At 37.6% G+C, this 25,171-nt stretch overlaps 1 protein-coding gene across 3 annotated transcripts; it reads left to right on the top strand.

Moving 5' to 3' along the window:
- Positions 1 to 1,608: 1,608 nt before the first annotated feature.
- Positions 1,609 to 23,730, top strand: LOC100708437 (integrin alpha-L). Of its 3 annotated transcripts, XM_005470114.4 has the most exons (32): positions 1,609 to 1,764; positions 5,949 to 6,075; positions 7,082 to 7,164; positions 7,258 to 7,343; positions 7,427 to 7,541; positions 7,658 to 7,788; positions 7,897 to 8,039; positions 8,183 to 8,333; positions 8,525 to 8,660; positions 8,752 to 8,825; positions 9,113 to 9,230; positions 9,423 to 9,565; positions 12,300 to 12,446; positions 12,532 to 12,729; positions 13,633 to 13,763; positions 14,408 to 14,562; positions 14,650 to 14,816; positions 14,979 to 15,095; positions 15,244 to 15,314; positions 15,397 to 15,538; positions 18,173 to 18,268; positions 18,422 to 18,501; positions 18,581 to 18,661; positions 18,768 to 18,843; positions 19,835 to 19,942; positions 20,020 to 20,061; positions 20,606 to 20,731; positions 20,823 to 20,930; positions 21,010 to 21,051; positions 21,152 to 21,262; positions 21,386 to 21,466; positions 21,560 to 23,730. In XM_005470114.4, exons 1-32 carry the CDS (start codon positions 1,716 to 1,718, stop codon positions 21,680 to 21,682), a joined length of 3,558 nt encoding a protein of 1,185 aa, XP_005470171.1. In that variant the 5' UTR covers positions 1,609 to 1,715; the 3' UTR covers positions 21,683 to 23,730. The 3 variants fall into 3 exon arrangements, with proteins under 3 accessions (XP_005470171.1, XP_013128513.1, XP_019215082.1); XM_013273059.3 differs by having other exon boundaries at positions 21,386 to 23,730; XM_019359537.2 differs by having other exon boundaries at positions 7,264 to 7,343; positions 21,386 to 23,730.
- Positions 23,731 to 25,171: the final 1,441 nt, after the last annotated feature.

Raw genomic sequence — 25,171 nt, forward strand, 5'->3', positions numbered from 1 at the left:
CCAACTGACCCGATGTCCACATCAGAGGGGAGGTAAGCGTTGGAGGTGGCGTTGGGTAGGGAGGTAATATTCATTACCCCAAATTTCTCAGAGAACCAAAGAGCAACAGAACTTTGTTAAAGTCCAGAATATTATATCCCTAACAGTAGAAACAGAAGAAACTGCGTCGTGACTGCAGGATAAAGATGGATGAAACGGTTTGAGAATGGTGGAAAATTTAAAAAAAAAAAAAAAAAAAAAAAAAAAAGGGATGGGAGTTGATAAGAATTTAGCGATTCAGGTTCCATGAATGAAATCACTTATCGGTTCGATTCTCTTTATAGTTTTAGTGATTTTATTTGTGGACAGACAGAAGATTTGGCAACGCCGACACAGCGACTGCTGCAAAACACATGAATCTGAAGTAAAGAAGCAGCAAGATGGCATCTCCTTGCTTAATAGTGCTGAGTGGTAGAAGTAAAGACAAAAGTCTCCTAAATGCCAGGCAGTAGACCAGACCACCGAGAGACAAGTTTGTTTTGCATCTCATTAGCACAAGAGCGTTTGGATGTTATTATAATACTTAATATCATATGATTATATTTACAAAGATGCGCTCAGAAGGACCAGTTAAATTTCAAGCTTGTAGCTGGCGGCCACTCCTCTATTTTAAAAAAAAGAATCTTTATTATTAGAGATGCATGTTGGAAAATAAACCCTCTTTATTTATAATCTGTGACCCCTGTAAAGTCATCAGTTTAAAGTGTTTAAAATTTTATTCTATACAGGATGGAGTTAATTTTTTTATTCAAAGTCTCTGCTGTGTCAGAACAGCGGTAATTCAAAGTAAGCTCTAAGGGCGGGTCAGCTTTGTGACTGACAAGCCTGCACCACACGAGCGTGTCCCTGTTTCTCAGCCAGATCGCCCCTCATGACTCAAACTCCATATGATGAGAACAATTTATGTTTCCCTGCTAGTACTTTTATATATATTAAAAACAACCTGAAAGCTTACTTGTAAACGAATATTTTATACTATGGAGCAGTTTATGCAGCTTTTACTTTCAAGTTTCAAAGAGAACAGCAGGCTGTTCTTACAAGTTTTTCACAAGTTCCTCATTTTTATCTAAACACCACCCACCACGATTTTAAAACCTTCTTCTTATGCATTTATGGTGCTTTAGCTGCAAACAACAATGACTGTGTGGACGTGGAAAGCTTTCACACACTTCATTTACTATATTTAAAAAAAACAAAAACAAAATTAAACCTGAAAAACAAAAAGCAGAAATCCAATAAAATAAAAATGTTAAGAAGTCCTTGAAGGAAATCACTGTGCTGACTCCTATTCTGTTTAGTTTCTTTTGTTGACTCAGTAGACTGAATAACCGCAAACCGTATGTAGCTGTTCTGTTCAAAAGACTCGGCTGGAGCTCTTGTGAAAACATTTAAATCTAATTTATGAGGGGTCTGGGGTCCTGGCTCATCAATCAAGAGCTATTTCTACTTTTTTCCATCTTTTTTCCCTTCAATAAAATTCTCACATTTCTTTTTAAAGAAGTGAAAAGTGAAGGATTTAAGGAAAAAGAGGAAGCAAGAAGCGAAGATAAACATTTTGTTGAGCGCACTGTCGTGAGAAATTTGTCTCTACCACCTGTTACGGAAACGCCCTTCACAGGAAGTATTGCACAGGCACATGCTTCAAGAAACTTTAGCAGCAGTGTTAGACTTGAAAGATGCACTGGCGACAGCACGTCTATTTCCTCACCTTCGTGGTGATTGTTGGTAAGTTTCAAAATGATTGAATTTATTGTCATTTCTGCAATAGAGTTCATCTGCGGACAGGCATGGCTACTTTGTATATTTTTATTAAAGTATTTTTAGAAGTCTAAATTTTCATTTTGATGAAAGAAAAATGTTCTGGTGTTGAAAAAACTGAAAAAAAATCAGGAAATCCTCACAGGAAGAGTGTTTAGAACAGGAGCATGCTAGACACACTTTGAATTCTTTATGCAGCTTCATGTGGATTTACAACTTAACAATAAAGCTTTAATTGAGTTTCCGGTTTCATTGGTTGAGTTATGTTTGCTTCAGTTGTGGTGAGCTGTTGAAAAGCTCATCCAAACCATCCGCCCAGCCAGAGGGCTGAATACAGCAGATTCAGTGCATGAGCGCTGAGGGGCTGCACGTGTTTTAATGTTACATTGACGAACTGTTCAAAGACCCTTCAGCTGCATATGCTACATTATGTTCACCGTTTTACTGCTGCTTGGTGCTGAGCAGATCCAGCTGTGTACAGCTGTTCAAGGTTCTGTGTCTTCAAAGCCAAAACAAGGAGCTGAAAGGTGCAAAAATATATATTTTTTAAATGAGTCCTCACAGTTTGGGACTTTATTTAATTCCTCTTTCATTTTTTATATTATTATTAATTTCACTTCAGTTTTGTTAGTTTCCAGATGTGTTTCCTCATTTCATTCTAGTTAGTGTGGTTTAAAAATGTTTAGTTTGAGCCCTGCGACAGATCTGGGTGTATCCCGCAGCTGAGACAGACTTCAGCACGGCACCCTGTAAACCTGAAATTCTTTCTCATGCTTTTTGTTTTGACATGTTTGGGCGCACTAATAAAGAAACAAGTATTTCCTGTAATATTTCCTGTTTTTCATCCGACTTAATTGATTTTCAGAACACTTGGGTGCAGTTAAGTTAAGCTGCAACTGAAAACTTTAGACTATAAATGAAACTTTCAGTTCAAGTGAAACCATTGTGGAAGTGTCATAAGAATTGTGGCAAGGAGAGCTGCCAATAGGACATAAATATGAAAGAAAACCAAGTGAAAATTAGCCAGAAATTTAGTGAATTATTATGCTTTTCTTTATAGACGACTACGACTCAGTCCCGTAATAATACAGTGACATGAAATCACAAAATTAAAGCGGTGGAGCAAAAAGAAAAAAAAATGCAGCTCTGGGTAGGCCCTACCTTGCAAAGAGCACGTTGTGAAGATTCACACTCAGTTTAACCCCCCATCAGTTTTCTGACACTATTATCTCGTCTTTTGACACATTTGAAAACTGACGAAAACAAAACTAGACACATTTCCTGTGCACTTTTTTTAATCTTATTTTAAGTAGTTACACAATGTTGCTTCAGTTAGCTTGTTTTTCTACTTTCTATACTTGTAATATCTATTTCAGCTCAACATTTGGTTTTATTTACTACACTAACCTTACTTTCTGCATCTTTGAGTTCATGTAAATAATTTTCATGTTTCATGGTTAATTAATTTGCTACTCATCTACAGAAATGAACAAATAGACAAGAAAATAAAACTTGTGACTAGGGAAGGAAATTGATAAGAAATTAGTGATCTGGATTCCATTATCAATATGACTCATTGATTGTCCCTGGGTTCTCATTGGCTCAGTTTTGAGAGTTGCTAAGCAGCAATAAAGAAGTTACTGTCATGCATTCATGCTGTGGTTCAAATGTTCGTGCATGTTTGTTGAGGTAGTTCCCATCTTTGTTGTGATCAGTGTTGGAGTCATTACTCATAAAATGAATTATTACACAGAATACTTTTTATCAAAGTAATGCAACATATTACTTGATTACTCCCAGGAAAAAGTAATTCGCTGTGCTACTCGTTACTTTACTTTCATGTTACTCTGTAAAATATCTGAAACACTGTCTCATTATCACTATTTAACAATATAAACTTGAAGCTACAGCCACACACACCAACACAAATCGCTAATGACGACACACATTTCTAATATCTTTCTGTTAGTAGAACAAAGCTAACCACAGAAAGAAAACATGAAAACTAGCACAAAAGAATCACCATGGTGATTCTGCATTAGAAACATGAACAGGTAGAAAGGGAGGAGGCTGCAGCCTGACTGCTCAGCTGCTTGTTACCTGTTGAAGTTCAGGGTCTGGCTGTCTGACCCCAGAGTGAAAGACCCCAGCTGTCACTCTGGGGTCTTGGCTAGCTCAGCATTAGCATGCTGTCTTTTCTTGTGTTAGCAGCATAATGCGGTTGGATCTGTCCTGGACACAGTTTTCCACATTACCATTTATCTCATCCAATTGTGCAATAAAAATAATATAGATGCTCATATCCACATTCTAGACAGCATCACTATTTTTTTCCTCTGACAGTTGAAGTGAAATCAGCTGCCGATAAGCGGGACCACAGGCAGGCAGACTAACAAGTCCAAGGAATGGGACTACTGGGAACCAGTTTTCTGCAAAAGCCTACCCCTACTCGTGACACTGATGTGCTACGCTTCTAATTTTGCCTCAGTTATACAACTATTTTTATCTTGTGTTGCTGAATGTGGTCAAAGTTGTGAATGGGTTTCCCAGTTGACTGGGCGTATTTTTGCAGCTTGTCAAAGTTCTTATTATTTCTTTTACATTTGCCTCTGCCTGTATTTGCTAAGCAGCACATCCTGTCTCCTCTTGCACTGACACACATCTGCACAGTCGAGCACCTGAATGACGGTTTCACTCCAAGATTTGAAATAAGGTTAACAACGGTGGCAGAAAGCTGAATGAGGTTTTTTTCTGCTGTGATCTCAAACGGGGAAGCCCATGAAGTGTATAAAGTCTTTAATGTTGCCATGGTGAGCTGTGCAAAATATAAATTGCCTGAAGTGTGTCACTATCATCTCTTACGTCTGCAGACTTCTAATGTAATTAAGTGGAGTTTAAAAGAAGTGAGCTCATCAAACATCTTAATTTCACCTGTTTCACATCAGTTTCCTGTCAAAGTTCTTGTGGTTTGAGTTGCATTGTGGGTAAATGCCAGGTTTTGACAAGGGAGGAGCTTGTGTGAAATGACAAAGATGGTATCTCTCATCCTCCTTCTGAACTGTCTTATAAGTACTAACTCTTCTCCATGCAGTGCCTGTGCTCATTTTGAAACTGGTTCCCAACATTTTTAATTAAAAAAAAAAAAACAACCCTGGTACCAGTGCCAAAAATAGAAGTGACTATTTTGTGGATAAGATAAGAAGCAGGATAAGAAGGGCGACTGCACTTAATTCACCAGTGCTTGGCAGACATTTTCTCTGCGTGTCAGCTGTGATGTTGATGATGAAGCCTCCAGCAGGGCGTTTTTCAAATTGTTCGTGTTTTAAAACTGGATGTTACCAGAAAGGGAGAGACCGGGTGGGTGTGACTGTGAAAGTGCAGCAGTGAACTCACCCTTGTTCTTCTTCTTTTGGACTTTTGGAATTGACCACATATTTTATTCTATATAACCCAAAAGGAACTAATGAGCTTGTAAACCTATTAAGATAGTGTTTACTGTCTTCTCACCAGTGGCCATTATTAAAAAGTGTCACCTTGGCTTCATTTTTCCGACCTAGAATTTCTGTCCTTTTATATTTTTATACTTCTCCCTCTGACAGAAACTGTTTAAATGGCCAGCAGGAAGTGACTCCTCTAAACTGCACACATGAGTCTGCTTCTAACCTCCCTCATCTTCCTTGATCCCAGCCTTAATACTTTCCTGATGAGTCGTTATTCTTCAATCATTTTGTGAAACTTATGTTCCCAATTAGGGCCCAGAAACACATTCAGATAGTGAAGTACGCAATAATACCCATGCATTCACTTCTTTTCCAGCTAGATTCATACTACATGATTATATCCTGCTCTCTCTCCCTCAATTGTCACTAAAGTGAAAAAAACTTAAATGGATAAAAAGGACATAAAGCTGACTCTCTGATCTCTAACCTACAAACGAGCACATGCTGTTGGGTAGTTTTTTTGGGACGAACTATACTTCACCCAAACTTAGTGCAACTTCAGGATTTGTCTCTGATGTTTAATATATAATATTAAAGCTTCAGTTATTTGTATTTCTCTTAAATTCAGATATTTTGGTAGTACCAGTGACCTGTTTCCAGATGTAATTAAAGTTGGTAGAACTTATGATCATATTTTTCTCCTTTTCTCAGCTTCAACCATCCCAGCCTGTTTGGCTTTTAACATCAAAATGACAGAGCCTAAGAAACACGAGGGCGAACCAGGTGATTTCTATGGATACAAGGTGCTACAGTACAAGTCTGGTGATGGTAACAAAAGGTACGTTTGCTGAAATTAAAATGAATATGTGAGATGATTCCAGTTTAGCATTCGTAAGCCGCTCCTGTGATGGGTTGTGGTTTCAACTCGAGCTTTGAATACTGCTGTGACTAATCTAACACGCTGCCTAAAACAGAAAATGCATCTTTTTTTATTTAAAACTCTGTTGCTGCATTTCAAACCCAAATGTTCAGAGTAATTAGAGAAATGAAAAGTTTCTTATAAATACTTCAGTTTCTGGGACATTTCTGTGTTTTATTTACCGTCATTTTAGAAAAGCAGAGCCGTGACACAAAGAGCAGCTGGTTATTTACCATGGCTGTGGTATCACTGCTAGAAGTGCTCAGAGTGATGCTCTACTTGTTAACAAAAGTCTTTCAGGTGAATTTCAGTCATGCTGATGCTCTTTCAAAGTGTGTGTTCACTCACCAGCAGCTTCATTCAAGACAAGATTATTGACTAATTATTGCATTTAAAAATCAGCAGCTGGAGGGTTAAATTTAAAAAAAAAAAAAGGAACACTTGTAGCTGCTTTCATTTTACTGAAAACAGTCATATTAACTGAAAATGTTTAAGTTGGCTTAAGGAGCACAATAATACAATAGCATGCCATCAAAATATTAAAGTTTACGGCGTTAACTGAAAATCAAAGCTATGGTGTCACACTCATTTAATTCATGGGACACATAGAACCCAGTTTGATCCAAGTGATCTGGAAAAGTAAATGCACAACAAAACTACAAAATTTCTTTTCTATTATTCAAACAATTTGTATAGATCTGCCAGGACTTTGAACGTTTCCTGTAATGATTTTTTCTTTTAAAAAGTTGAAATTTTATGCTTCGTGAAGTCATCCAGAGGGCCGTTGTGACCCTTGGGCTCCATGTTTCACACCCCTGTGTTTCAGTTGGTTGCTTTTTAGCAGCTGTTGGGGGATCTTACAGTGACCTTGTCTTAGCTTGAGTGTCTGAATATATTAATTAATTAGTGTTATCATTTTCCACAGGATAGTCGTCACTGCACCTCTCAGGCTAAATGGATCTGGAGGAATTTACCAACCTGACCAAAACAAGTGGTTCAACCCTACTGGTATCAACTGAATATTACATAATTTATAACTCCATTAAAATATAGAAATAGATTACTGTAAAAGTTTGTGAGTTTTATAATTAAATGCTTCAGTTGCAGAGGACCTGCAGTCAAACACAACAGCAGTCAAACATCTTGGCTTGTCGATCGCTGCTGATTCCTCCGGCTCCAGATTCACTGTGAGTAAATCACTCTCTCTCCTCACTGTGAGCAAAACAAATTAATATGCAGAGCTTTGTTTAACTTTTATGCTCTGATTTAGGTTTGCAGTCCAGGTTTGGTGCATGAATGCAATGAGAACTCCTATCTGAACAGTATTTGTTATGAGCTCTCTGATCATCTCCAGAAAATCTCCTCTTTCAAACCCGCATATCAAAGTAAAGTATGATTTGAAAAAGCGGTCCTCCATGTTCATGTCATGACTGAATTGGTTTTTTTTTTTAATTTTATGTTACTGAGATACAGACATATTTTTATTTTAATATTTCCCCAGAATGCACCAAAAAGACAGTGGACCTCGTCTTTCTGTTCGATGGATCAGCAAGTATGACTGAAGCAGAATTCAACAAGAATAAAGATTTTATTGTGGAGATAATGAACAGCCTGAAGAACACATCGATCAAGGTCACTGAACTACTGCAACATTTAAGCATTCTCAGCTTTTATTAGTTAAGATATATATAAGATATACTGTTTAGTGTCATATCTAAATACTTTATGTTGGTTTTTCAGTTCGCAGCAGTTCAGTTCTCTTCAACAGTCCACAAAGTGTTTGACTTCAACGACTATGAAGCCAAACGTGCTATCGATATACTTATGAGAGAAAAGCATTTAAAAAGTCTCACCAACACACACAGAGCCCTCGAATTTATTTTGTAAGTTCAGTTACAATAAAAGAAAAAAAGCTCAACTGTGACATTATTTGCATCTTAAGTTTGTTGATTTAGTGTTAATGCGTTCATGTTCACAGCTTGGTTTATTCTGAGTGTAACAAAAGCTGTTTTTACTTTTGTTTCAGTGATCAAATCTTTGACAACAATGCTACAGGCGCCTCTCCTGATGCAACTAAAGTTCTGATTCTAATCACAGACGGAGATCCCTCTGACACAGACAAAAAAGGGATAATTAAAAAATATGATGAGAAAAATATAATTCGTCTTGTTATTGGGGTAATGTCATATATCATGTCTCCTTTTTTTTGTCACATGTGGTTTCTTTTGTTTAATGGCTCCTTTTAATATATTTAGTTTTTCCTGTTGTGGGTCAGAACAAGTAATTTGTGTCTAATTTTGTGTAGAACTGATCTTTTTCTTATGCTGATGTCAGACTTTCATGTTTTAAAGCTGTGTTCTGGTTTCAGATCAAGGATGCAAAGCTGGATAAATTCAGGGCCATCGCTTCAGAACCAAAAGACAAAAATGCCTTCAAAATAGAGAATTATGATGGACTCACAGGAGTACTGGAGAATTTTCAGAAAAGGATCTTTGTTGTGGAAGGTGGCGTCTAATTTCATTCCCCAAATCAAAAGTTTATGTCATCTTCCACATGTGCTGCTGTAACATGTACTCCCTGATGATCCATATTTAGGTTCCAAAGTGGCTCGAGCAGGAAACCTGACTGATGAAATGTCTCAGAGTGGATTCAGCGCTGTTTTCAACAAGGTGAGCAAAATTTATCTGAGCACCTTAAACTCATCTGAAGATCAGAGTAAAGGTTTAGAAACCACACAACATGAACTGAAGCTGAATTGTTGAAAGGCTTAGTCACTGATTATCAACATGCTAACTTCAGCTTCACATTCATTCTTACAACTTAATTTCTGCTGCTGAAAAACTGGAAAAATGAGTCCAGCTGCAGCAGGTCAGATGACACAGTTGATCTTCCGCTTCCTTTTCTAACCATACCTGTGATGTCTGTACTCCTTACACCTGCACATTCCTGTTTATAGGATACACTGATTCTGGGTTCAGTGGGAACAAACAGCTGGCGTGGTTCTCTCCAAGAACGTCGAGATGAAAAGGAAAAACAAATTCAGGATCAAGAAATGGAGATGGACTCCTACATGGGTAAACTTTATTTACACATTATCTGATGTTTCTTTCTTTAAAATAAGATTTTGTTATTTAGCTCAACACTTGAACAAATGAACTTTGGAAGGTTCCAGTCTAAATTATTTTTTTATGTCTTCCAAGTCCAACAAATAAACACATTTGGTTTTCAAATAAAAACATGTTGCATGTTATATTTGGCTCTTGCAGGATATTCTGTCTCTGTTGGACAGAGGGCTGGTGTTTCTTTGTATTTCACGGGTGCACCCCGGTTTCAGCACACAGGACAGGTCGTACTTTTCAAACAAAACAGCAACAACTGGACCACAGAACAAAGAATAACTGGAGACCAGGTCGGTAGCTTATATGGTAATTTTATTCTTCATATGGCTCAGTTTGTCATTGTTGATACCTGAATGTAGTTTTGCCTTGAAACAAATGCTAATATTCTTGATCAAATCCACTGTTATTTCTATTTTAAATCACTTCTAAGTGTAGATCAGTGATTCACATTAACAATTATAGAAAGATGCTCTATATTATAAAGTAAAAACAGTGAAATATTGGAGAACCACAACAATCAGACGATCAGCATGATCAAACACTTGATTGAACTCTAATAACAGGAACAAATCTGTAGCAGACTGGTTGAGATAAAATAAGACAGAAAATAAGAGCATAGAGATAAACCACAAATGTCAAACATGACAAAACACAAGCTAAAGGAACACTGTTAGAAAAAGCGTCTTGAAAAAACGGTGATATTCCGGCAGCTGGGGCGCCAAAATACGACCGTATAATTACAGAAAATAACTCCCGCATAAAAATACGGTTATTTCCAGTAATGAAAATACAAGTAGTTGCGCTAATTTGACATGGGATCTCGCCTCTTTCAAGTGCCGCTAAACATTAAATTAGGAACATGTTAATGTCATTAAACAGTGAAATCATCTATAAATAGAAAAAGAAAACATCCCCAAAAAACAGTAATATTCCGGCGGCTGGGGCGCCAAAATACGACCGTAAAATAACAGAAAATAACTGTCCCATAAAAATACGGTAATTTTCAGTAGTGAAAATAGAGTTTGTTGCGCTAATGTTACATGGGATTCTGCCTTTTCCAAGTGCTTTTAGACATCAAATTAGGAACATTGTAACGTGATCAAACAATGAAATTACCGATAAACAAGGTCAATGAATGTGGCAATATGAATCATAATACGTAAATGTCCAGAAATATACAGTTAACAGTTGGTTTAACTAATAATGGATTGCATGCTCTGGGACAGACTGACAGAGGCGAGGCTGCCATATCGCACCATCGGCCCCTCTGGCCATCGCCAGTAGGCGGTAGGTGAAGTGTCTTGACCACGGACACAACGACCGAGAGTGTTTGAGCCACGGCTCAAACCGGCAACCTTCTGAATACAAGGCGAACGGCCAACTCTTGAGCCACGATCGCCCTAACTAGCAATGATAATAATACTTATGTGATGTAACAGAATCTTATAGGGATCATGTTATATACTTTACCATAGCTTTACATTTGAATTCAACAGTTCAATCTTTCAAATAGCGGACAGATATTTGTGGAATCATGATACATTTGTGAATGTATTTTAACAATCTAAATATGCATATGTACAGACAGATACATTTAATGATCATGACAATTATGTTTCATTACATTACAGTGATTTGACGTTAATTTACATTTGAAATGTGAAGTCAAAGTCTATTTACGTAACTTTAATGATATTCTAGAAGAACAGAACAAAACTGTAAAATGCACGATTCTTTCCTACGGTCGCAGCCATACCCGCGACCTTGTTGTTGCTAGTTCACATTCATTGGCCGATGCTTAGCGTCATGTTATTATGTGTCCCAACATCCAATGGCATATCACATTGTTTTCATGGCCACACCCTCATCCCAGGTGCAGAGGCCTATTTCTGTTCAGGAATGTTGTGAATACTTTGAGATTTATATTAATTGCAATTCCTACCTCTATATTTATTTCAAAAAATATATAATTAGCACAGCATGGCCGTGAAGTTATTTACATTGTGGCATGCAAAGAAATCTTAACTAAGAGGCTCAAAGAGAGAGATTGAGCTTGTTATTCAACCCCAAGCCGTTAGGGGGAGCTCTTTGTGCCTCAAGGTTCAACAACAGCAGAACAGAAGTCACTCCCGCTACAAAACAACAACTGTCAGTGACTCTGCACCACGGCGCAAACACAACATTCAAGATAACAGTTAAAAGTAACTAACCATAAACAATAAAACAAGAACATCTAAATAGCAGCACATGTCCCAAGGCATGATGGGAGAGAACTAGCTGTTTCTGGATGTATTTTTACGATCTAAATATGCATATGTACAAAAAAATATATTTAAAAAACAAGTAAATTGTGTTTTACTATATTTACAGTGATGTTATGTTGTTTTACCTTTGACATGTAAGATCACAGTCTGCTTATGTAAATTGAATGATATCCTAGGAAGACAGTACAAAACTAAAAAATTACAGTAATATACTTTGACATTACTATTTTTTGGAACAGTGAGAGAGAAGTCAGAAGTCACCAAGTTGCAGTAGTGATGTCGTACAGGGATTGAAAAGATGGGAGTGGAAGAAGTATGAAGTGCATCATCAGCTGCACCAGTAGTCTGAGTCTAAAAATGATGATAGCGTTCAATGTTTACAACTTTCCAGACTTGTGCAAATGCAAATAAAGTCTGTGGCTACACAGAGCAAACCAAAGAACTTCCTTACACTGGCACCTTGTTTGATCTAATAAAAACGGTTTGAAAAGAAAACTTGTTCAAAGCACTGTAAAGGATTAAACTTACTTTGCAGGCGTACATGTCAGTTTCTGGAAATGTTTTTAGGGATTCTTGTTTTTGTCAGCATGATTATTTTATTTTGTGAAATCATATTTTCTGTGCAGTAATGTTGTGTTCTGTGTACATGAAGCATTTTCCCTGCATTGATCATTTTTGAGTCACATTTTTTTGATATCCTTAAATGATATAAACCTATAACTAAATTAAAACTGAACTAATGATATAACTAACTTGTCAGATCGGTTCCTACTTCGGCGCCGAGCTGTGTTCGGTGGATATTGACTCAGACGGTGACACTGATTTCCTGCTGGTGGGAGCGCCAACGTTTTACCAGCCTCAGGAGAAGAAAGAAGGTCAGATCTACATCTACAGTCTGACTGATGAGGTGAGCCGCCACTTTGTGAGATTACAGCGTGACGCTCAATGCTTTATGATCAAGATCAATGAACTAATCTCCTCTTTTCTTACAGCTGCAACTGAAAAGTGAACTGATTGTGACGGGACCATCCATGGGTAGATTTGGCACCACCATATCCAGCCTTGCAGACCTGAATGGAGATGGACTCCGAGACGTTGCTGTCGGAGCTCCGCTTGAGGATGACAACAGAGGTGCTGTGTATATCTACCTTGGAGACAGACATAGAGGGATACGCAGCACTTTCAGCCAGGTGAGAGACGAACATGGAAACCACGGTAACCATGAACAGCAATGGGTTTGGAACAAGTGAAATAATTTTCAGTAATTTTGAATTTACTTTTGAAAACATTTTTCTGTCTGTCTTAACACCTACATAAGTTACATTCAGCAACAGCATCGTAGGAACTTAGGAATCTGAGTCAACCGAGATTAAAATCTTTTAAGGTACAGCTGGCCATGAAATCCCATGATTTTAGGTATTATTTCAGGTAAGAAGAAGCACTTTAACAGCACAAATCTCCAGCAAGTCAGCTCGATCTCTGAGCAGCGTTTACTTTTAATGGAATAGTGTTTTATTTGAATATAGTACATGTGTAGCATTCATTTCATTGTTTACTAACTAACTAACTAGGCAGCTCATTCTCTTTCTTTTGACAAGACGTTTCTTAAAGACCAATCCTAACACTAATGATACTAACTAATCATGTGAACATATTCCAGCGGATAAAGTCCTGAAAATACAGGCCAGGGGCTTCAATTAACCTTCACATAAAACATCAGAATAGGAAACAAAAATCTTGAGCTCATAGATTTTGACTTTGAAATGATTGCTGATATTTGTGAAACTGCTGATCTCCAGAATTTAAAAACAAACCAAAGCAAAACACAAAAACAGCCAACTGTCTGTGAATGGAAAAGGCTTAGATAAAGGGCATCGAGGCGACTGTTGTTGTGATTTGGTACTGTATAAATACAATTAAATTAGATGAGAGAGGATGGAGGCGACTGGACAAAACGTCATGTGAAATCTGCATCACGAAGAATAGCATTTCTTATAAGACCTTTGTTAAATTTTAATGTAAATACAGCGTTTTTCTCTACCATACAAATATATGTGAAAACACTTTTTCAGTATTGAAATCTCTTATTTCAGAGAATCACAGGAGACAAAATAACACCTGGGATAAGATTCTTTGGACAGGCCATCGATGGGGGCGTCGGCATCAAAGAGGACGGCCTCCCAGATATTGTGATCGGATCGCAGGGCGCTGCTGTTGTCTTAAGGTAGGGTTAGTGTGCTCAGTGTTAGGGTTAAATTTGACTGTTAGCCTTCAAAGTCAGCTCCCTTTGCACAACTCTTGTGCTTTGAGTTTTAATTTTGGGGGAAAAGCACTAAGTTAAAGTTGTTGTTGTTGCAAATTGCTCCATAATTTGTGGATGCAGTTTTTTGCAGATTGGTGAACTTCTGCCCGTCATTACTTGTGAGAAACTCGGCCATTCTGAGATGCTTCTCTTTTACTGACTGGTTCCAAATTAACCTAATGAGTTGCAAAATATTCCTCCACCTGTTTCCTTTAGTGCCACTTACTTTTCCAGCCTGCTGTTTCTCCCACACCAATTTTTTAGATGTGTTGCTGCCAGTGAAATTAAAAAGAGCTAATATTTTTTTTCTAATATGGTAAACTTTCTCATTTTAAACATTTGATATATTTTTTTTTATGTTCTATTGTGAATAAAATATGGATTTACAAATTGATGCATTCTGTTGTTACATTTTATAAAGTGTCACAAATTTTTCAGATTTGGTTTTGTATATAAAATAAAGAACTAATGTAGCTATACTGTACTATGTCCTGATATATAAAACCTTAGTTTTGAAAGAGGGCATCATTTCCACTTTCTTATTACTGTTCATAAATGTCTTTCAGCTCCAAGCCCGTCTTTAATGTGATGGCTCACTTATCTTTCCACCCTAAGGAGATAAGCACAGAGAAACTTGACTGTCTGGGTGCAGATGAAAATTTACTTATGGTTACCTTAACAGCCTGTTTTGAAATGGTAGAAGCAACAAAGAGCAAACAAGGTAGGAGCCTCATCCAGTAAACCACTTAACAGCTGCTGACTGCACCCTGTGAATGCATTATTGTAATCCTGCTCTGTGGGTTTACAGGGAGTGTGAGCTCTGGACTGAACATCACATACATGCTCGCCGTGGACCCAATGAGACAAAAACATCGAGGTTTCTTCAGTCAAACTGATACGAAAACCAGGAGTCTTACCTCTACCTATGAGCTGAAAGATAAAATGACTTGCTTAAACTTCTCCATCTACATGCCCGTATGAAGCTGAATTCATAATATTTGCACATATTCTTAATCTGATCAAGCCACCTGTTGCCTGTGCTGACATTTGACATTCTCTCTTAAAGAAACAAGAGTAATGCTAACCTTGATCCTAATCCTCGTGTTTATTGCTCCTCTTGTTGCTTTTGCTTTACAGAAATGTGTGATAGACACATTGTCACCCATCAGCATCAAATTAAACTTTTCTCAGGCTGACAGTGAGACTGCTAACATCACCCTGAACATGGACAGCAAAAAGCAGTCTGCTGTTGAGGTACGTTCTACATACAACATCAATATTCACAATATTGACAAAGCAGCATTTACAATGTTTACCACATTCACCACCATTTTTTAGCATGTTTGTTAGGAAGGAAACCTTTTTTTGGCATCAAATAAACACAAGTTTTACTTTTTCACAGGTTCCTTTTGAGAAACAATGTAGAAAAAATGACACTTGTATCGCTGAACTGGATGTCAATTTCGAATTCAAGTATGTATATCTACAAACACGCCTCAGATATGATACGATTAATGTCATATGTTTAATATTAGGTGTTGTTTGTCTCTTTCAGGACTCCGATATTATTGGTGACAGAAAATAACTACTTCAATGTGACTATACATTTGAAAAATGATGGTGATGACTCATACAACACCAGCCTTATAATGTTCTATCCTTCAGGCCTCTCCTTCTCTAGGATGACTCTTATAAAGGTAACTATAAAGATACAATACAGTTTTATTTATATAGCACATTTAAAAACCCAAAGGCACACCAAAGAGCTTCACAATAATACAAAGAATCATCATAAATCAATTAACAAAGTACAGATCGGGCACTAGCACTAGCACAGACAGAAGGGGCACTAATAGACCAGAAGAGTTAAGTAAAATAAGTATAGAACCACAATTCAGATGGAAGGTCAGTTCATGGATACAAAATATCAACTAAGAAGTTAAAAAAACAGCAGTGAAATTAATTATTAGTTTAATAAAAGGCATTAACTGGTCAGGAAAGCCTGGTTAAATAAGTAAGCTTTCAATCTTGATTTGAAGGATTGGATAGAGTCTGGGGCACGAATAGAAGCGGGGAGGCTATTCCAAAGGTCGGGTGCAGCTGAAGCAAAGGCACGATCGCCTCTGGTCTTCAGCCTAAACTTAGTTTGGGCCAGGAGTAACTGACCTGATGATCTTAACACTCGGCAAGGAGTGTACAGATTGAGAAGATCAGTGAGGTAACTGGGTCCAATATTATTCAGAGTTTTAAAAGTGAGTAGCAAAATTTTTAACTGACATTTGATAGGTAACCAATGTAAATCAACAAGAGCTGGAGTGATAGAATCAAATTTTCTAGCTCCAGTGGGCTTACACTGTGCGATTTTTGGCTCATTTGAGCTGACGTTTCAGTCGTGCGACCGTTTTGGTGATTGGCCCGAGTTTCGCCTTCATCGTGCGTCGTGCATCGTGTAGTATACGTGGGGTAACGAGAAGCGATTAACACCTCACGACCATCTCCCGATCATCAATCGCTTGGTCGTAAAAAAATCAAACCCGTCGGTCGTCGTGAGGGTGTCGCTGCAGCCTGTCACACTGCGCACGCACAAACACAGAAATGTAAGTGAAAAGACGGAGTAGCACGGCAGTGCAGCGTGTGATCTGGACACAAGCGATGGAGGCACAACTTGTAGAACTTTGTCAAACTCATCGGAGCCTTCTCGATGTGGCCTCACAAAATTATCACGACCACAACAACCGTGAAAATAGTTGGATGGACACTGCTGCTCAGTCACAGCTGCCTGATCAATGTTTTTCATTAGCGATTTAGCAAAGTTGATGGTGGTGGTGTGCGTGTCTGTGTGAGTGAGAGACAGAGAGGGAGAGCGAGCGACAGATTTTCTGTTATAACCTTCATTTTATGAACGCACAGTGTGAGCACTCAGGTCGCATCAGAGCATCGGGCTGTATAGTGTGAGACCCTGCATCGTGACCTACGAACTTCTAACCCCTGCGAGTCAATCGTGCAGTTTGAGCAAAAGCTGAATCGCACAGTGTATGCGTTCTGAACAAGCTGTAGCCTTTGAAGAGAGACGGATTGGAGACCACAGTAAAGAGAAATGGAAAAGTCTGACCTGGAGGTCACAAAAGCGTGGATAAGTTTTTCGAGGTCCCTGAGTGGTGTATAACGCTTAGCTATAGAAATCTGGTGCAATTGAAAGAAGCCAGATTTAACTACAGATGACACTTTCAAGCTTAAAGGAGATATCCAAATAGGCACCCAGGTTATTTATAGAATCAGAGAGAGAGTTAATAAGGCCGCCAGTAGGGCAACAAGCTGGTCTCAAGGAATATGGCTATCGAGCACCATAATTTCAGTTTTCTTCTAATTTAAAATGAGGGAATTATCTGACAGCCAATCTTTGACCTCTCTCAGGCAATCCAACAGGGAGTGCAGTGACGACAACAGATCATCAGTCAGTTGACAATAAATTTGAATGTCGTCAGCGTAACAATGATAAGAAATACTGTATTTTTCAGAAACACAGTATTTCTGAAATTTTTTTTTTCAGAAAAATGTATGGTCATGAGCTGTGGGTAGTGACCGAAAGAACAAGATTGTGGATACAAGCGGCGGAAATGAATATTAAACTGTAAAATTATGTCTCAAAATGGATTAACACTCATCAAAAGACCTTGCATGTGATGAGAAGGAGTTTAAATTCTAGATTTAACAGAGAGCTGTATGAGAGAAATATGCTCGGTCTTTCTAGTCCTTTCAGTACTCTCACTGCAGTATTTTGGATTAACTGAAGGCTTTTCACAAAGTTTATAGGACAACCTGGTTATACACAACAAAATTTACAGGTTGCGGGGAACACTACTTTATGTGCATTTCTGTGGTGTGTTGCACAAAATCTTAAAGGTTGCCTTAACTTCCTTCCTGTGGTCGTCCAGTAATGCATTTCCTCTTCTTTCTGCTTATGTCTTAAAATCCTAAAACTCACAATCTTAACCAATGTTTTTGCTGGGAAAAGGGAAATTAAATGAAAGGTTACTCATATCTGTTGGGTCTAATTACAAATGAGTGAAAACCATAAGAATAAAATGATACTTTGGTGGAAAACTGCTTTTTTTATCATGAAAAAAGCAGATAATCTTGCTGGAGCCACTTAATGCATAAATCTATACAAACCCTAACCCCCTAACCCTAACCACTATGCAGTATAACTTAACCTTCAAAAGTTTAAACTTAGTGTTACCTGCAGTGTAACAAAGGAAATGTCACAGTAGGTGTAAAAACGTTTATTTTAGAGTCTCTGCTCATACCAACCGTTTCTTTTCTTAAAACAGTCATCAAGATCAACAACGCACGACTGCCGGGATCAAGAAGAACACAACAAAACCGTATGTAGTGTGAGCCAGCCTGTGTATCGCAGCAGATCCTCTGTGAGTCATAAAACATCCAGATACCATCCTAACAGACAGAAGTGAAGTTTCACAAATGACCAAGTCTCTGAAACTTCAGTCTTAGCTACCAGCTTCTCCTCCTTACACGTTTTCTCTTCATCTAACATCTTTTTCATTTCTTCCCACAAAAAGGCAACGTTTCAATCTTCCTTCCATGTCATGCATAATTATGAGTGGAATGACAGGATGTCCATGATACTTGAAGCAAAAAGGTACAACAATCTACTGCATAAACATTTTCTCTAAAATATTTACTTTGATATTTACAAGAAATGTCTTTTTCACGCTCAGTGATAATCAAGACAGAAACAGGACCAGCAGCCTCACCAAAAGCATCCCGGTGCAATTTGAAATTAAAATGATATTAACAGTGTAAGTATCACTATTCACATAAAATATTAACTGTATCCTTATGTTTAATCTATTTCTACAAGTCAGTAGTTGCATAATTGTATAAATGCTGCGATCATGTTTTCAGGAATAAAGACAGCACTACCTATCTGAACTTCACCTCAGATGAGACTGAAACTAAAGAAATGACTATTACATACAGGGTAAGACACCTAATGACTCTGTAACAAGAAACCATCCAACACAACTGGTGATCAATGATCTCATTGAATACTTTTCCTGTCAAGATAGAGTTTTAAAATGATATTCACTGATAATTATTTATTAATGTGTTTTTATCCACTAACCAGTGAGGTAGTGACTAACTTTGTCATCCTGCTTTTATGTGGTGGGGGTATGCAAGAAATATCAACTAACAATCATGAGTAACTTTTCATGGGGTCACTTGCTGTTTTGGGTCTCGCATCTGATGAATTACCCTCACCCAGGTGACCCACCTGTGGTTCATCGGGCCCAGACTCATGTATCAACAGCAATCCACAGATCAGCCTTCTTAATCCAAAGCCTCTTTGTGGCGTACTTTGCAGCTTTGCTTACAGCTTTGGGATGTGCTTTGGAAACTTTTAGCAACTGTCTTCCACACCTGTTCACATCACATTTCCTTAGCCAATAAGAATATTCTGGATAATCCTTATTTCTGACCCTTAGAATGAACAAAACTTCCAAAATGGACTTCATGTTTTATTCAGTGCGACACAAAATCAGATATTAGCCTATCAATGAGGTGTTTCCACAGTTCAGGCCCGTTCTTCCATAGACTGGTTTTACAGAGCCTGAAGTATTTTTATAACCCTGTGTATCGCCCCCTGGAGGCCATTCAAAAATAATGCAGGTTTAAGGAACTTTGTTGGCTTCACTTTTCAGACCCAGAACCTACATCCACCTTTTATACTGTCTGTGGTTTAGACCAAGCCTCAAGGGGCCATTAGAGGAGTTGATGGCTTTCCCGTATTGATTTCATTTTTCAGCTGATCAATCAAAATTATTGATCATGTTCTTGCTAAACTAAACTATCTGGTTCTAACTGACGGATACGAGGCTGGTATCAGTATTTTCATCTGATTCTCATCAGAAAACTGAATATTTCCAGATGTATTTATTTAAAATGACCATTTTGTCTATGACCATTTACAGATAGATAACACTGGCTTTAAGGAGTTTCCTGCAAACATCACCCTGGAATTCCCAACTGTACTGGAGCATAGCTTTGAAATGAAAAGCTATCAAGTCTTTGTCAAGGAGGTAATTTTGTGTCTGAACACTGCTGCTCCATATGAAAATATCAAACCTTAAAGCTTACCATACCTTTTCTCTTTAAGAACAAAACACAGTGCACAGCCACTACTAACCACAAATTTAAGGTAAGTACAAGAGATTTAATAAAATATTGAAGTCTTGTAAAATTATTAATACCTTAAAAAGAAACTGTTGTGCTACTGTTTTTATTTATTCGTGCTTGGACTCTATTAGACTAACTTTACATGATGCACAGTTCAAAGTAATCCTTATCTTATAAGTGACTTTGGAACAACCTCTCAATTCATCCTCCATCTAAAACAAGAAGCTTTATCTAATTTTCTTTCCCTTAAGCCAAGGGAAAGAAAATTAGATAAAGCTTTCTTCTGATTGGCTGCCCCTCACAAACAGAAGGTTTGAACAGCTGGTGGATGGTTCTTCTGTATTGACAATATTCGCTAAACCAACTATCAGGGACAGCAAACTGAGTGTTTAGAGAAGTTTGAACTCATGTATACTTCCAACTGTAGTGATGTCATTTGAATCATCATATCAGTATCCACAGTTACTGCAGTATATTTATGACAGATTAAGAAGTAATGAAAAGATATAAAGATACTGTATAATATGTCTCAATTAAAAAAGAAAAAAATATTGGTTGTTTTACAGAACTGCTTACCAAGAAATAAGTGTGTGGCCATCGTCTGCAACACTTTCAATTTGAAGAACTATGCATCTGCTGAGTTTACACTGTCGGGAAAAGTCCACTTTAAAGACGCCGCACAACAGGCAGCCGTATGTACTAAATACACACAGAATACACGTTACACATATATAAAAAAAAAAAAAATTACTTGATACTAATTAATCTGTCCTTACTTTACAGAATGTTGCTTTTCTGAAAAAATACACTGGAGACAGCAGAAAGATTAACTTTGTAAGTTCTGTACATGTTGGCTATGACAAGGCTCGGTATGTGCTGAAAGACCAAGAGGTATGTTTGATTTTGACCACAGCATATTTCTGTCATTGCTTTTTCAGTAAACCTAATTTATTATATTTATTACCCACAGAATAAAGACAATTTGCCACAATTCCAATTTCCAACAAGAAAGGTACCTTCGGTCTTCACATGAATAATTCAAACTATTTGCTAGATTAATGTTAAAAATGGTAAGGCACTACTATGAAATCTTGTGTTTTCTCTGCCAACAGACTGAAGTTCGAGTTGACTTCTTTATCCTCCCGAATAAAATGCTGATCATTTTAACTGGAGCCGGTTTGGGACTCTTCCTTCTGATCATAATCACAATCATCCTGTTTAAGGTGAGAGTTTATACTCAGCCTGAAGACTGTTATCTTTATATCAAGTTGTCTGAATCTCCATAACTGCATTGAGATCACCAAATTGCTGTTTGGTCTAATGATTCTCTTTGTGTCTGTCACAAGCTCGGTTGCTTCAAGAGGAAAAAGTTTGGAGAAGATGATCTTGAGGATGACAGCACTGTAATACCGTTCCCCGCTTCAACTGTAGGGACTGATAATAAATCTGATAAATCTTCCAATGATAATCAAACGCAGGAAAAATCACCTCTCCTCTCCTCTGCCCCCACTAATGAGCAGATCAAGCAGTCAGGCACTGATAACAAATCTGATCAACCTTCTGAGGAAAATAAGGTTCATGATGACGGTGCTGCTGAAACAGAGGAGAAAAAGGATGAAGCTACTGTTACCATTAACGCATAAAGTCAAGGAGGATTTGGAATATACATTTGTTAGTCTGTTCTAATCCACTTAGTGACAGTTTAGCATAGTTCACAGACTGGACACAAGTAGAAAATTGCAACAATTTTCAATCAGTCTCTGTCCAAAGCTAGTAAAATATATCTAGAAGCCCATATGATGAACAATATAATTAGTAAGCAATTTCTCCTTTTTGGTGTCTTTTTAAAAAAACAAACAAACAAACAAACAAAAAAACAGTGGTTCTTGCCATGATTTGTTTTTGCTTATGAGTTGGACCATGACAAACTTGATTTAGGGGTATGATATCTCTGTATCCCAGATGAGCCCCCATATTTTAGGTGCTCCCGCTTACACAGAGAACCACAACTGTATACCATTTAAAGAGTAGGAAACAGGAATTTGACACAAAGAAAATCTAAATCTGGATGATTGGCTTTTCAGCATTGGTTTCAGATGTGCAAGCTGTCAGGTCCACAGGCCCTGATGCAGAGATGGATTTTTAACTGAGTGGTGATAACGACCCAGTTGCACTTTAACCCAGAGGAAGCCGCATCCATGTTTTCCAAAAAAAAAAAAGTTCACATTTTGATTTGCCTGACTACAGAAGTATTTCCCACTTTGCCTCAGTGCATTGCCTTGGCTCAGTGGCATTTCTGGATTATGTTCACATGTGGTTTATTCTTTGGATGAGAGAGCTTTAACCTGCATTTCACAATGATTTCTGTTAGGGTTCCCGAGCTCATACACTGATTTCCATGCCAGAATCATGCCATGCAGCATATAGATTTATGAGATTTACAAATCAGTGCATTCTATTTCTATTTCTATTTTGCACAGTACTCTTACTTTTTCTGAATTAGGTTTTTACATCTCATGCAATAATTGTGGGTTCAGCTACATCAGTGAAAAATCAATGACACCGGACATGAAGCTGAATAAGCATCAAATGGATTGGCTTTCTACAAATGTTCAATGGTCACAGCACAGGAAAACATCAGCGAGTTTATAGACACCTCCATGAAGGAGCTGTTCATGCCAGACACAAGAGGCAAGCGCTTCTGTTTAACATTCTGTTGAGATGTGACTAAAGATTCATACCTGTAGCAATCCATAGTTCATGCAGAAACCCAAGGTTTAATACTTCTTGTTCATGTGACTGTTTAACACAACTTATTTAACACGCTTAATAATTTCCCCTCTCTGCTAATGTCAATAGCCTACCATGTATTCCCCATTAATGCACATTATTTACATTTTGATACACTGTAATATTTTTAATAGATACCGACTATATGAAAAGGCTTTGCTGCCTTCTGCACAGGTATTTATTCAAAAAGCACTTCAACTTGTATTATATCTGACTGTGTGTTTAATATGTTGATTTTTGTAGAGTAATTAAAAAAATGCTGTTTGTAAATTTTGAATAATTGATTCTGATCTCACTAAATGAGTTAATGTGAGTGAGAAGATCTTTAGTTCGTTACAGACATGAAACATAAGTTTAGGTAGACAAAAGTGTTGATAATAAAAAGTGTGGAGGCTGGATTGACAATAAACTTCATAAATTTGGGAGTTTAAATCTGAGATTACATCAGATATTTAGAAATTGTGAATGATGTTGGCAAAGTAAGAAACCAATTTTAAATGTAGAAAATGTAAATGAAATGTAGATATTAAAGGGTGGAAAACAACATGTACTTTTAATTTCCCTAATATTTTTAGTCTTCTGTTGTTTGCATATTTATACTTTTAGTTTGCTTTTCTGTGTTTTAAATGTCTTACTTTTTGTACACTGTTAATTTCCACTGGAATATATCCTAAGATCTGTATCCAAGTGAACATGAATTATGACTATTTTTTTCTTTTTTTTAAAAAAAAATTCTGTATCTCAGTAAAAGTGAAATAATGTTTGTAAGATAAACAGATGCACAAACCACCTTTGTATCTGCAAATGAATAAAGACAATTTTCCATGTCTTATATGCACTGACATGTGAACTAGATGTATTATCTCGGGTGTAAGACTGATTAAATCCTTAAACCACATAATTTTGGTGGTGGTCAGAGGGCCCGGTGGCGCCTGTGTCCGGCAGCCTCGCCTCTGTCAGTGCGCCCCAGGGCAGCTGTGGCTACTATGTAGCTTGCTATCGCCAGTGTGTGAATGTGTGTGTGACTGGGTGAATGACTGAATGTAGTGTAAAGCGCTTTGGGGTCCTATGGACTAGAAAAGCGCTATACAAATGCAGGCCATTTACCATTTACCATTTAAAATATCTGGATATTTTGGATACAGATATAGAAAACTCGAACTGTTTCCTTCTCTCGCTCTGTCCCCTGGTATTCTTCTAAACTTGGCCAACTCACGATATGGTCAATTGTTCTACCTGCAGTTTTTTCTCCTACTCAGCTGTCTTCCTCTCTACCAGTTTTGAACTTCCTACAATAATTCAGCTGTCTTCTATTATTAGTAATTAAAGTCATCATCGTGTAAACTTGACCCACTAATCTTGTTAAAGTTTCATTCCCCTCTCTTGGCTTGTTGATCGCTGATATCGTACACTCCTCTCTTATCTCTGGTTCTGTTCTATCCTCTCTTCAAACTGCAATAATAACTCCAGTTTTGAAAAAGAATGGTTCAGACAGTACCGATTTAAATAATTTCAGGCTAATTTCAAATTTGCCATTCCGAGCCAAAACTGTCGAAAAAATAGTTCCTGTGCAGGTTCAAAGACACCTCACTGGAAATAACTTATATGAACAGTTTCTTGTTTTTTATACTTTCCACATAGCAAAATTGGTATGGCCCAGATCTGGCCCACACAATGTGCCCACATACCGCAAAGAATGACGGCCCTTTGGTGGCCCAGATCAGGTTGGTGGCCAGAGGTGGCCCACACATGGGCCAGCACAGGGCCAGTTGCAGACATACTGGTGGCCCTGTGCTGGCCCAGAACAGTTTCAGCTTTGGCCCCAGATGTCAGCCTAATGTGTACCTTAATCAAGCCATGTAATAACAACATGTGCCAGAACATAATAGTGAAAAAGTAACAGTGAATGGACTGCCGGCATGACACCACACTGTAAAATCTAATTAGTTCCCAGAACTCAAAAAAATTATGGAAACTCGTTGCCTCAAAAAAATTAAGTAAAGCTTAGCTAAAAATGACTAAGTTAGGACAACTTATTTACTTTGAGTACTCTGCACAAGCTCATTTGTTCCCAGAACTCAAAAAAATTGGATCAAGTTTACGTAAGATGACCAAGTTAGGGCAACTTACTCATTTTGAGTACACTGTACAGCCTTGTTAGTTCCCAGAACTCAAAAAAATTATGGAAACTCGTTGCCTCAAAAAAACTAAGTAAAGCTTACTTAAGATGACTGTTAGGACAACTTATACATTGCAAGTCTGCAGTATTAAGAATAACTTGATATTTCTGACTGTACAATACTAATTGTTTACCTACTGACAAACATGTTAAGTTCAACTAA

The sequence above is a fragment of the Oreochromis niloticus genome, linkage group LG6, assembly GCF_001858045.2.
Source record: "Oreochromis niloticus isolate F11D_XX linkage group LG6, O_niloticus_UMD_NMBU, whole genome shotgun sequence".
In the NCBI taxonomy this organism is placed as follows: domain Eukaryota; kingdom Metazoa; phylum Chordata; class Actinopteri; order Cichliformes; family Cichlidae; genus Oreochromis; species Oreochromis niloticus.